The 13,512-nt window shown below is 52.3% G+C and overlaps 1 protein-coding gene across 1 annotated transcript; it reads right to left on the bottom strand.

Annotated features, from left to right (window-relative positions):
* Positions 1-1,725: 1,725 nt before the first annotated feature.
* Positions 1,726-8,731, bottom strand: LOC132217251 (leukocyte immunoglobulin-like receptor subfamily A member 6). The gene is made up of 7 exons (XM_059667347.1): positions 8,698-8,731; positions 8,483-8,518; positions 8,039-8,323; positions 7,590-7,892; positions 7,082-7,378; positions 6,525-6,827; positions 1,726-1,862 (listed from the first exon to the last, which is right to left on the bottom strand). Exons 1-7 carry the CDS (start codon positions 8,729-8,731, stop codon positions 1,726-1,728), a joined length of 1,395 nt encoding a protein of 464 aa, XP_059523330.1.
* Positions 8,732-13,512: the final 4,781 nt, after the last annotated feature.

The raw sequence follows: 13,512 nt of genomic DNA, 5'->3' as shown, positions 1-13,512 counted from the left end.
ATGAGCCTATGCTGTACATATGACTTATGACAGGGTTAGGGTTAGGCTTAGGCTTAGGGATTGTTCTTCTTCAAGGACAGTAACACCCACAATCAAATGTAAGTTGTTGCAGAACCACATCCTGCATGGGTGAATGGTCAGACCTCCACAAAAGGCCTGGGGTGGGGCAGGAACTGGGTGGAGGGGGGCAATTGGGAGTAAAGGGGGGGGGACATCTGTCATGCTCTCAACAATAAAGATAATAAATAAATAAATATTTAAAAAGGAATTTCATTTCTGCCTTTAGCAAGGCCTTCCGCAAAGATTTACTCATCACCTTCTACCAGTATTTATACCAGTCACCGGAAAGACCTAGTGGACAAAGACTCATTTCCTGCATTTGGAAACCTCAGATTAGCGGCCTTTGAGCATTCAAAGATTCATGTTGCAATTAATGTATGTACGAAGGAGAGGAGAGAGAATATATTAGAACAACTGGGCCCAGGACTAGACTGTGGTTGAGGGAACGGTGGCTGTTTGAGGAGGTGAAGTCCTAAGGGGCAGGGGGAACATTCTACAGAGAAAAAAAACATCCAGATACCATAACAGACATAGGGACTCTCTGAAGGGGGAAGAGGAGAGAAAGCGAGGTGGAAACAGGTCACGCTGGCACTGTCCACCATGCAAGGGGATTGGATATGTCTTCAAGACAAGAGGGAAATATAGAAATGGACTGCGCTGTTGAGGTTATGAAGAGCATATGCACCATCTTTTACAAGTGAACGACAAATATGCAATATTTGACCAAAAAATGTAAATAATGATTAAACCCCAATATCCTGTGTCATCTGAGGAAGACAGGAAGTATTGTGGGGTGCAGAGTGGGTGTGAGACATCATTTTAAATTTCTCTTTCCTGGGTTTGTATCTAATTCTGCCCACTTAGTTAATTTCTTTAAATATATTTTTATTGATTTCAGAGAGGAAGGAAGAGGGAGAGAGAGATAGAAATATCAATGATGAGAGAGAATTATTGATCAGCTGCCTCGTGCATACCGCCTACTGGGGATCAAGCCCAAAAGCCAGGCATGTGCCCTGACCAGAACTAAACTGTCACCTCCTGGTTCATAGGACGACACTCAACCACTGAGCCACACTACCTGAGTTATTTAGTTACTGAATTCAGGTGAAATCCTGTGAACTGAAGAGAAGACTCAACAACGCCCATCTGGTCATGTGGTGATAAAAAGTAAATGACATGGTACCCCATAAAAAATATATAGATGTTGTACTATGGAATTGTACATTCAAAATTTGTGCAATTTATTAAACAAGGTTCACCACAATAAATGTAATTTTCTAAGCAGAAATGACAGTGAAGGAGAGCATGCGGTGTTAGATGTGGGGACCCACACCTGCCATGTGAGATGGATGCTCAAGTCACAGGGGTGAGGAAAGAAGAGGGGGGGGGTCGTCACAGAAAGTCAACCAAGACACGGAGGGAAAATACACATTTAATGGAGGAAGAAGCTTGTACAGGGAGCCCACAGACATTTTTATGCACCCAAACCATGTTGATTCCGCTAGAAAAATCAGCAGGTAGTTCTACAAACTCGGGGTCCCTCACACCCACTCTGGACCCCACAATACTTCCTGTCTTCCTCAGAGTCTCTTCCACCACATCCTGAGACATTCACATGGGTTCCAAGGCGACCCCTCTCTGAACCATGCATTGTTCCCTCTCTGTTCACACCCTGGTGGCATTGTGGGTCCTTCTCTGGCTGTTTTGAGCCAGAAATAGCAGCACCCCGAGCACCACCAGGACCAAGCCAACCACACCCATCCGGACGGGATTTCCCACGGTGTAGTCGTGGGGCTGGGAAACTAAGAATTGTGGGTAAACAGGTCACAGAGGGCAGGGCAGACCAAAATCACCTGAGGACCCTGGTTGCCCACCCAGGGCACCCACCTCCCCTTGACATGACATGACCTTCTGGGCCCAGTCCCATTAGGAAAGATCTTGCATATACAGTCATCTAGGATTCAATGCAATCGTTTTTTCTAAGTTTTTTTAAGTTTCTTTTTATTGTTGACAGTATTACAGCTGTCCTTTATTTCCCTCCACTTCCCCCTCCACCCAGCCCCCACTGCAGGCCTTTAATTCTTGATATAATAGCTTAGGGAATTGAATATTTAAGGCTTTTCCTTTCCTCAATATATTTATTCACAGTTTTCAGTTTTCTTATTTCATGGGTCTGCTATCTATCTACATAAAAGCCTAAGTGACTGTTACAACCAAACAACTGAAACGGCTGGATGACCAGCCAGTAGCTATGATGCGCACTGACCCAAACCTTGCTGCTGGGGCCCTGATGGCCCTGAATCTGATTCACCCGCACCCCGGGCCCAGAGAGGAGGGAGGAGGGAGCCCGATTCCTGGTGGAATTGGCCGTTGGTTAGCTTGCTGCTGGGGCCAACCTATCATAGTCCCTCCCTGCAGCAGGCTGCCTGCCCCTCATGGCCTCAAATGCTGCCTAGGCTGAGGGACCCTACCCATGAAAGAATTCATGCACCGGGCGACTAGTTTACATTATAATATTTTTTAAAACATTCACTTGTTTTGGGTTCACACATTGATTATTGAGAAGTCTGTTGCTTTATTTGCAAAAGGTAGAGATACAGGTTATCTTTGACTATGAACCTGGAGACTCCCAGAGGCCCCAGGAGCTTTGGGTGGTCCACATCAGGTCTCCAGACTGGGGCACTAGCCAAGTGTCCATGGGGTATCATTCTGGCCTTTTGGGGTATGTGCAGTCGCCCTCCCTGAAATGTGAGGTCTGGGTCCTTCCTGGGCTAGTGGACGGACAGAGCAGCATACACAATGTGCTCATCTGGGGGCTCATCAGATGGGGAGAAACGGGGTGCAGTTGTCTTCTGATTGAGGGCCAAGAGGTTCAACTGGGCGTAGGTCACATACTGGGGGGTATCACGTGCAGCAGCCTGAGAAGGGGGAGAGAGAGGGATGAAACATGTTTGGGGTTGGGGAAAACCTGGAGGTCTGGAGAGGACGGGACCCACCTGACTATCCATCTGTCTGTCCTCTTCTGCTTGTCTGCCCTTTGTGTCCAGCAATCCCCCCAACAGAGGTGAAAGAGAGGTGGCCATTCCCTGCCTGGGTCTTGGTCTGGAGCGGTTCACCTGGGCGTACGTCACTCCCTGGGGGCCTTCACCCTGCCTGTTCTGCTGGAGACAGTGAGACAACACAGTGACTCCTTGATTCCACAGTAGAAATCCTCCTGTCTATTATCCTCATGTTGCCAGAGAGATGATTGACACTTTAAATAGATCAGGTCCCTCTCCTGATGGAATCTGCACGGACTTCCTGAGCCTTGAGGCCTCTGGATGCTTCTATGGTTCTGACTCTTATCCTAACGCGCTCTCTCTTGCTCACTGGGCTCCAGCCTCATGGCCCATCCTCCTGAAGAAGCATGTCCTGCCTCAGGACCTTTGTACCCGCTCTTTCCCTGTCCCCCCACCATGCACTCTATCCCCTCCTCTTGCTTTATGTTCCTTCATAGAACTTTGCTCTCTGGGACACTGTCTGCATATTGTCTCCCTCACCCACAGGTGAGCTCGAGATGTGTGGAGACAGTGTGCCTCAGAGCTGCACAATGGTCCAGAAATAAAGCCAATAAACAGTGAGCCCTGTCACATCTGCTGGGTGAATGAAAGAAGGAGATCCTGGGGACCTGTGGGTGAGTCCCTCATTCCTGCCTCCTCAGACCTGGGGCTGCATAAGGTCAGACAGAGGACGAGGGGCCGGCAAAGGGGGCCACGTAGGAGGGGCCATGAGGTCACAAGGAAACCAGGAGGAGTGAGTCACAGCAGGACGACCTGGGGGCCCAGAGGGAGGTCAGTGTGGACGCTGCTGAGAACCAGGTGAGGTGGGACAGGGAAGGGTCCATTGGATTAAACTGGGCAACAGAAGGTCCTTGGCCTGGACAGGAGCAGGGGTCTCACCCGAGGGTCCAGCTCCACGCTCTCCCCAGGCTGAAGGTCCTTCACAGAAGCACCTGCTGGGGCAGAACAGGGGGTGTCTCCTGGCAGGGCCCCCAAGATCTCAGGGCTGAAGACCCCGCCTGCTCCCAGATGGACCACTAACCCAGGGGTGAGGTGAGGCTCCAGGTCACACAGTGTGGGTCTCAGTCCTTCTCACCCCTCACCCCCAGCCTCCCAGCCCATCTCCTCCCCGATCATCCCCTGAAATCCCTGTCTCCCCTCCCCCAGGACAGCTGTCTATTCCTCTCACAAAGAGCCTCTTCGTGGGAATCCACAGCTGGGCTGGAGCTGTGGGAGGAGAGGGGAGTGTTAGGGGCAGAGCTGGGCCATGGGTGGTGGAGGTCTGGGGTCTTTGTGGCAGGAATTACCTGCCCTGTGGGCCTCTGTCCTTGCCCTCGAGGTGTGTGGTCCCTGCAGGAGGTTGGACATGAGTCCCTCTCAGGTCTGGTCCAGAGGGACAGAATCAGCCCTGGGAAATAGGACCCCTCCCCGCTCTGATTCCACAGGAAAGAAGGAAAACATAACACACACTTGTGCATACGTTTCATGACATTCAAAACGATGAAAGATGACCTTGTGATTGTGCTGAGATTGTTTTCTTTCTATATTTAATGTTTTCAAAATCTGGAGAAATCCTTTTCCCAGCTGACCTTCTCCATCTATTTGGTTTCCTGTGGCAGGTGCTCTGAGCCTCCGTTCTGTGACGCAGGTCACCCCATTCTCTACTCACGTGATGTCCTGTCTTTGCTCTGACATCGGTTTCGGAGGAGGAGGAACGGGAGGACGGAGAGCAGCAGGATCAGGGCCATCAAGACCCCGATCAGGATGTTCAGGTACCACTTGGGACCTAGGACATGAGTGACATCATGAATGAGCCAATGATAACATTGAATGAGCACCTACTGTGTGTGAGGCACAGGCTGGGGTCTGTCCCTTATCGCCTCTCACCTCACAACAGTCATGCACCAGGGATTGCTGACCCCACTACCCACTTGACTGAGAGGTTAATCACGTGTCCCAGGTCACCCAGCCTGGACATGGAGGGGCTGGTACTGGAACCCGGGACTGTGGGTTCCTGTGCTGTCTTCACGCTGCCCGCCACCAACCTCCCAGGTGGACAGCAGCTCTTGCTATGGGCTCCTCCTATGCAGGGGCCTGTCCAAGTCTCATCTGGAGTTGAGGGTCCTTCCTCATTACCTACCCCCAGCACAGCAGGGACAGGAGCGGAAGTGTGGGCTGGACTCTGGGTCTCTCCCTCATCCGTCCTCACCCACAGGGCCCTGAAGCCCCCTGGGAAGGTCAGGCTGGGCTGGGGCTCTGCCTTCCTGAGCTCTGTGAGGCCCTTATGTCACCTCATCTCCCAGCAGCCTGTGAGCAGGATGGGGCCAGGGGTGAGCAAACAGGAAGCCGAAACTCAGAGGAGAGAAGGGGCCGCCCAGCCCCACAGCAGGAGCAGCAGAGCCTGGAGATGAGCCAGAGCTGATCCACCCTGTTCCCTCCTCTGAGCTGAGCCTGAGCTGACGGGGAGGACTGGGTGCCTGGACCCTTGTCCTGCCTGTCCCTCCCTGTACAGTGTCACCATCACTGAGACAGAGGGGACAGGCCCCGTAACATCATGTCCTGGGGGCTTCCCTGTGAGGCCCCTCTCCCAGGAGGTCAGGGCCAGAACTGACAGGACATCTAAGCTCTGGACAAGGATTCTCTCCTTTTACACTTGGAGACACTGAGGCGCAGACAGGGGAAGGGCGTGTCCAAGTGAGAGACTTCAGAGGGGCCTGAACCCCTTATAGCTCAGCCCCTGTCTGCACGGAGGCACCCACCACCTCCCCATAGAGCCCCTCACTTACCCATCTCCATGCCTGACCCCGTGGGTGGGAGAGACTGATCCTCAGAGCCTGCAGAAATGAGGATGGGGCAGGAGGGGTGGGGGCTGTCATCTCCCCACATGAGCTCAGCACCCACTCCCCCAGCCTGTGTCCCCACATCCCTCTCTGCCATGACCACCCCACCCATCACTGCCTCTGACCCTGTGACTCCAGCCCCCCTGGGACACAAGCCCGTCCTTGAGGATCAGGGTCACTCGAACCCCTGAAAGACTCTCAGGACTTGCTGGGGGGGGGGGCTGTGCTCCCTCTGAGCAGAGCTCCCCGGGACTCACCAGCTGTGGAGGTGGGCCCTCTGGGTGGGAGGCTGGGGTCTCCAGAGGGTCCTGGAAATGAGGACAGGAAGAGGGTGAGAGGCTTGGGATGACCCTGGACCCCATTTCACACAGACACCCTCTTACATCTGTGCTGTGGCTCCTGAGACCCTCCCACTGCTTCAGTATCCAAGTGAGGGGAAGAGAGTAGATGGGGTGGGAGGGCTCTAAGGAAAAGAACTCCTAAGGGTAACCATCCTGAGAGCCCCTCATCCCAGTTTTAGCCCATAATCTTTCTGGGGACAGGACCCTTAACTGACAGCTCAGCAGACAGGGTCAGGGGCCCTCACCTGAGACCAAGAGCTTCACAGACTCACTGGGGGGTGACAGCAGGAAGGGGGAGGTGCTGTATGAGCTGTAGCACCTGTAGGTGCCCCCGTGGGCTGAGGTCACAGGGCTCATGGAGAACTCTGCCTGGAACTGCCAACCACGGTGCTCTGATCTCAGACGAAGGGGGGGATCGGCTGCCCCCTCCTTGGACAGAAGAAACATGTCCCTTGGGCTCCGTGACTGACACAGCAGCGTCACATTCTCTCCTGAGGCCACCCTGGGGCCTGGCTGCACTGAGAGGGATGGTCTGTGAGACAGGTTTCCTAGAGAGAGGGAGGGAAGGTGAGGGCTGCCTGCCTACTGTGTTCTGCCCTGAGAGTCACCAGGCCTCTCTCTGAGGACCCTCCTCTCTGTCTGTCTCTGTTTCTCTGAGTCTCCCTTCTCCCCTCCCACCCCCTGACTCTCTCTGTATCTCTCCCTGCCTGGGGCCCTGCATCTTCATTCTGGCCTCACCACCTGAGACCCCAGCAGGGCCTGTATGGAGTGTGGTCTCTGACTGAACCCACTGGCTCCTCACCTGCCACCAGGATGTCCAGGGGGTCACTGGGGGCCGACCACTCAGAGGAGAGGTTGTATCCACCGTAGCATCTGTACCGGCCCCCGTGGGAGCTGCTCACAGTGCCCAGGGGGAAGTGGGCCTGAGAGAGCCCAGCCTGGGGCTGCAGGACGAGGCTCTGGGGGAGGTCCCTTCCCCCCTCCTTGTACAGAGCGAATCTGTCATAGCCGACATCAGAGCGACACTGGAGGGTCAGGCTCTGTCCAGAGGCCACGATGGGGCCCTGCTGGCTCAGGAGGGAGGGCTTCTCAGACTCACCTGGGAAGACCAGACATGAGTTATAGGGGCTGCTCCTTCCATTTACCCCGTTCTCCTGTCCTGAACCCCAGGTCTCACTGTCTCTCTCCGTGTCTCTGGCCCAGGTGCCCCTGTACCCACCTCACCATCACCCTGGGGCTCCACTCACAGCAAAGATGCCAATTATGTATCCAGTCCCTCAATCCTTTGATGAAACAATAATGGGACTTACCTGGAACCAGGAGCTCCAGGGCATCACTGGGGAGTGACCACACGTAGGGTCTGTTCCTGTAGCAGCCATAGCATCTGAACCTCCACCTCTGTGTGGGGGTCACAGGGCCAACAGGGAACAGGGCCTGGTACTGCACAATGGGCTGTGGCTGTGAGTTCAGTTTCCTGTATAGCCTGTGATCTCCTTCCTTAGTCAGAATGAACCTGTGAAATCCCTGCCCTGAGCCACACTGGAGGGTCACCTTCCCTCCTGAGGTCACCACAGGGCTGGGCAGGGCTGAGAGGCTGGGTTTGTTGAAGGCTCCTAGGAGAGGAGGAGGCAGCATGTTAAATGGGGCTCACACCTCCCTCATGTTCCCCAGGCCTGGGCTGTGAGAGGGAGACACCGTGAGATCAGACCCCCTTCCTGAGGGCACAACCTGAGGCTGAAACCCCTGAGTGTCCTCTCACCTGTCACCGCCAGCTCCAGGGGGTCACTGAGCTCTGACTGGCCACTGAGACTGCGATAGTAACAGCGATATCTCCCTGCATCAGGATTTGTCATGTATGTGATGGAGAACTTGGCTCTGTCCCCGGGATCCAGTGTCTTCTGTTGGTACCAGGATGCTGTGCTTGCCTCTTTATACAGACAGTACTCCTCAGCCCGTGGGGTCCCCTGACACCAGAAGGTCACGGAGCTCCCCCAGGGGATCACAGGGCCTGGCTCAGCCCAGATGGTGGGTTTGGGGTGGGTCTCTAAAAGGAAACAAGAGGCCCCTTTATGAAGACCTTCCCACCCTCATCCACAGCTCAGCCCAAGACTCATTTTATCACCTCATCCCACCACCTCTGTGCTTCCTCCTAAGCCCCAGGGGTGAAGTAAGAGGAGGGACTTGGAGGCTGGGGAGGACTCACCTGCCTGCACACGGGTCCTCTGGTCCAGACTCAGACCTGGAAGAGAGTCCCTGTGAGAGATTTGCACCCGGACGTCTCAGCTGGTTCCCTTCCCATCTGGGGCCCGTCCACTTGAATTGCTTGAGCCTGACGTTCCCCATGAGCAAGGAGTTGTAACCATCCTGTCCCTCCTCCTGCTCTCCTTCCTGCCTTCTGTCCCCATGTCCACAACTGACCGAGGCAGAGAAGAGCAGAGAGGATGGACGTCATGGCGTCTGCTCTGAGGGCTCCTGCTCTGCAGATGGAGGACTCCTCGGCCTGAAGGACAGAGACGCACAGGATGTGGTAGGTCCGGAGCTGCTTCCGCCTTCTGGGTTTTCACAGCTGTGGACCCACAGCCAAGGGAGGACCCCGCCCTGGGCCTGGTTCTGCATCTCCCCAGGATGAGGGCTGAGGGGGACACAGGTTCTCAGGTCTCACCTGATCCTCAGGGTCTCATGTGTCTGATGGTCTGACTCCTGCTCAGGGAGGGCGGGACCCAGGATCTGGTCCTGATCGACCCCTGAGAGTCTGGCTCTGAACAGCCTAATGGGTCCCCCAACCACGGCTCTTGAGGGAACTCATTTATAATAGACTCTGCTAAGCAGTTTACCAGTAGCCTCAGTATTTCCAAGACTTTCCCTGGTTTAAGGGTCCTGGTAGGTTCCCATCCCTGCCAACCCTTCATGTTTCTGGCCTTTTTAATTTTCATTGTTCAGTGTAAGTATTGGTATCACCCTGTGGGTTGATGCACATTTATTTCTTCAATGACATAAAGCTCAGCACCTTTTATTTAAAAATTTTTGTTTTGCTCCTAACCTGATGGTATTATTTCCAGGGATTTTTAGAGAGGATGGAAGGGAGAGAAGGAAAGATAGAGAGAGAAAGACAGAGAGAAAGAAAGTGAGAGAGAGAGAAACATCGATGTCAGAGAGATACCAATTGGTTGCATCCCACATGAGGGATGAGGAGCAAACTTGCAACCAAGGTACATGCCCATCACCGGGAAGCAAACCCGTGACGCTTCGGTGGTCAGGCTGATGCTCTAACCACTGAAAATCACCAGCCAAGGCCAGCTCATCACCTTTACCTAATGTCACTGCACCTTTGCATGTCAGTATCAGTTGCTTGATAATGGTGTTTGCTTGCTTTTGTATTGTTCTTTGATGCCACATTACAGCTCTGTAATATCTTTTAAGTGATCTGAGTGCCAGTCGTGATCTCCTTTTGCCATCGCTATTATCCTCTTCCCTGACTCGCTGGTGTCTATGAGGATAGAAGTTCTTCACGTTAGTGATTCTCTTTGTCCATTTCCCCCCAAGTTCATGTTCTTGTTTCGACTTAAAGAAAAAAATCTCACAAGTTAATAAGATAGTTTGGTAAAAGAAATAGTAGTTAAATTATTTTTCATGTTTGGTCTGTCGCCCATCTGGCATTGCTTATTGCAAATGCTGTGAGGCAGGTAAGATGTTCACCATGTCCTAGAGACTCACCCACTGGCCCAGCGCCATGCGATGGAAAGACCATGACCTCCCCACTGAATGGTCCAGGTGACTCCACACAAGGGGTCTGACCTGGAGTCTTCTTTCTTCTCCTTTGGACGAGGTGTCTCTACTTTGCAATTTCTCAAACCTCCACCATCTCCATCTGCATTGAATGGCTGGTTTCATTTCTTCCATATCTCAGTTGAGAAGAATTCTCACCATCTTTGTGGGGCAGGTGTTGCTATTGCTGAGAAGTCAAGGGAGGAAGTGTCCTGCTCAAGTGTCCTTCAACCATTCAGGATGTGGTAGCACCACATTGATATTTAATGTGTGTCTGTGTGTGTTGCTACCTGGGAACAGGACTCCCATGAATGTTGTTCTTGTATGAGTCCTGATGAGTCTCCACAGTTTCAAGAGGAGAGTGACACCCAGCCTCAAAGGTGCTCTGAAGGGGCAGCAATGACTCAGATGATTGACCCCCAGAACATGGAGAGATCCCACTGCTCCCAGAGACAGAAAGTCAGGTGGAACCTGTGTCAGACGTAGGACCTGCGTCCCAGGGCCAAGAAAAGGCGCTGAGCTGCCCTGTGGGAGCAGATGCATCTTGCACAGCCCCCAGCCCCGCTCCTCTCTCCCCCCCCCCCGGGCTCACTGTCCTGAAGGCCCCTTGGTGTCCCCAGTCTACAGGCACGGAGGGAGAAGAGACTGTCTCAAAATAGAAGTTCAATAAATGTGTCCCCCGGTCTTAGATTGTAACCTGGGAATTGTCTCCAACATGCGCTTCTCCCCAAAGCATAGAGATGGAAAAAACAGAACTAGACAAAGAGGTACAGTCTGGGGACAAGAGGCAGTGAGGAGGCAGAAAGGACATTGAAGGTTTGATGGAGAGGGATGGAGAGCAGGGGCTCTGCTCACAAAACAAGAAAGTCAGAGAGAGGACTTTCTGTTCTCACCCTGTGATGTGAGGGTCCCTCCCACAAGGCTGTCAATCTGCATTGCTTTCTGTTGGGTGTCTCCCTCTCACAGCCCAGCCCTGAAGGACATGAGGGAGGTGTGAGCCCATTTAACGCTACCCCCCAAGGCAGCCATTGCGTCCACCTCCTTCCTGGGCTCTGAGCTCCACACCCTCACCCCCTTCTCCAGTTCACCCTCCTCATCTGCCTTTGCCACTCCCTTTCAGAAGCTGTTTATGCCTAAACCCTCCCATGGTCCTCACTGTCTTTAGGGCGAATCCAAGCTCTTCCTTTTGAACTCAAGGCTGATCATGATCATCCAGATGTGACCCTCGCACCTCAGCTCTCACCTCTGCTTCCCTCAGACAGATGGGTACAGTGGCCCATGAACACACACTCATTCACACACTCTCACACACATGCTCATTCATACACACACACACACACACACACACACTCTCACAAGCACACACGGTTTTTCATTTCATAGGTTTGATGTGTAATAGTTACATTATCATTTAATCTAAAACATTCACTTCTGTTTTCATTCACACATTGGTTATTGCAAAGTCTGTTGCTTTACTTCTGAAATGCAGGGAATACATTTTGGAAATAAGTGTATGTTGTTTCGGTTTAGGAGGTGTGGAGAGGAGGTGGCTCTGTTCAGATGGGCTCAGGGGGCCCCGTGAGGAGGCACAATGTGGTCCTAATCCAGGTTGTGTGTGTTGGGGAGGGGAGGAGGTTCAGTTGGCTGAGTTTGGGAGGAGGAGGCACTGGCCTTAGGAGGAGACTGGAGAGTGTAGCTCGGCCTGATGGTCAGCAGCACAAACTGTCGGGTGGAGATCCCTGGCTGTTGCTGGAGTCAGGGGGGACCCGTGGACAGGCTTTGTGCAGGGGATGGTCGGTGACAGGTATGTTTGGGACCATGAGAATGAAACACCTGAGCCGACAGTGAGAGTCTGGAGGAGGCCAAAAGGCAGCTGATGGGGTCACACCAACAAGCTGTCCTGGGTCTTCACCTGAGCTTGTCTGTGGGGAGAACTGGATCACAGAAAGGAAAACTGGGAGCCAGAACGCTGGGATTGGTTCAGTGTGTAAAGGAAAAAGTGGGGAGAATGGAGGGCTCATCTTCTCTCCACCTTGGCTGCCTGCAGGAGCCAATGGGGCTGTGCCAAGGTTGCTGAATCCTAGAGAAACAGGAGGCCTGGGGGATGTTACAAAACTGTCAACTCATCCACAGAGGCAACAAGCACAGCCCTCCAGGCCTGGGTGTGTGCTGCTGCTTCTCCCTATCACTTCCTCTCTCTGACTTCGTTTATTCTGTGAGCAGAGCCCCTGCTCTCCAGCCCTCTCCATCAAACCTTCAGAGTCCTTTCTGCCTCCTCACCACCTCTTCTCCCCCAGACTGTACCTCTTTGTCTAATGCTGTTTATTCCATCTCTATGCTTTGGGTAGATGAGCATGTTGGAGACAATTCCCAGGTTATAATCTAAGACCTGGGGACACATTTATTGAACTTCTATTTTGAGCCAGTCTCCTCTCCTTCTTTGCATGTCAGGCAAAATTGTGAAACCTCATCTACGAGTTTGTTATGAGGATTGGCAGTGCCGGAGACATGAGGGCCTCAACCTGGTGTCATTTTCTTTCTTTTTTACAATTTCTTTTATTAATTTCAGAGAGGAAGTGAGAGATAGAAACATCAATGATGAGAGGGAATCATTGATCAAGCACATGCTGCAATCCCCACACTGCGGATGGAACCCCCAACCCAGTCATGTACCTTGACCAGGAATTGAACCATCACCTATTGGCTCATAGGTCAACGCTCAACCACTGAGCCAAGCCTGCTGAAAATCTGGTGTCATTTTCTGACTTTATGAAGGCATGTGTATGAGAGACATGTGCTGGGAAGGCTGTTAGGAAGCAGCATGTGTATACCCCAAGCCTACAAGGTGAATCAGAAGCTGTAGTGTATCCTTGGTTGAATGGCAGATGAGCGCAGACTCAAGGATGCAGGGATGTTTGGCCTCAGCCTGGATCCTAGACTCAGCCCAAGTCAGGAGTGAAGGTGGAAATTTAATGAGTGGGTTGGTCCTAAGCACTAACACACTAAGGGCACCTCTGACCTGGTGGGAGTCCTGCTCCCATAAAACTCCACGGACACCAGTGGTGCAACCCCCAAGGTATAAGGAAGCTGTAGGGAACCATTCGTGTTTCACTTGCATTTATTTTTATTGAAGCAACATTCACATAACATGCAATTGAAATAGGAAATTCACTAGAATGCAGTAAATACACAATGTCTCAATGAAAATGTCTATCTTGTTTCAAGGTTTTAAATTCCCTCCCCACCCCGCCCCCCAAAAAAATAAAAGTAAAAAATGAAAACAACACGCCAAACCATCCATCCCCAATCGGTCCCCCTGTTCAACCCCAGACAAACCATTCTGATTTCTGTTTCTATGGGTTTCCTTCTCCTGGACATTTCAAATAAAGGGAATCACACAAAACCTGATTCCATTTTGTGTCTGGTGTCTGTCACTGAGCTGCATTACTATGAGGTTTTCCCACTATG

The sequence above is a fragment of the Myotis daubentonii genome, chromosome 15 (genome assembly GCF_963259705.1).
Source record: "Myotis daubentonii chromosome 15, mMyoDau2.1, whole genome shotgun sequence".
NCBI lineage: Eukaryota > Metazoa > Chordata > Mammalia > Chiroptera > Vespertilionidae > Myotis > Myotis daubentonii.
This window is presented reverse-complemented; position numbering and strand designations above follow the sequence as displayed.

What these genes read in the sequence shown, in the direction of transcription:
- LOC132217251 (XM_059667347.1), bottom strand. Translation starts at nt 8,731, where the DNA reads ATGACGTCCATCCTCTCTGCTCTTCTCTGCCTCG. An exon ending in GAGGACCCGTGTGCAGGCAG is followed by an intron (nt 8,324 to 8,482) that starts GTGAGTCCTCCC and finishes GTTTCCTTTTAG; the next exon opens with AGACCCACCCCAAACCCACC. An exon ending in CCTGGAGCTGGCGGTGACAG is followed by an intron (nt 7,893 to 8,038) that starts GTGAGAGGACAC and finishes CTCCTCTCCTAG; the next exon opens with GAGCCTTCAACAAACCCAGC.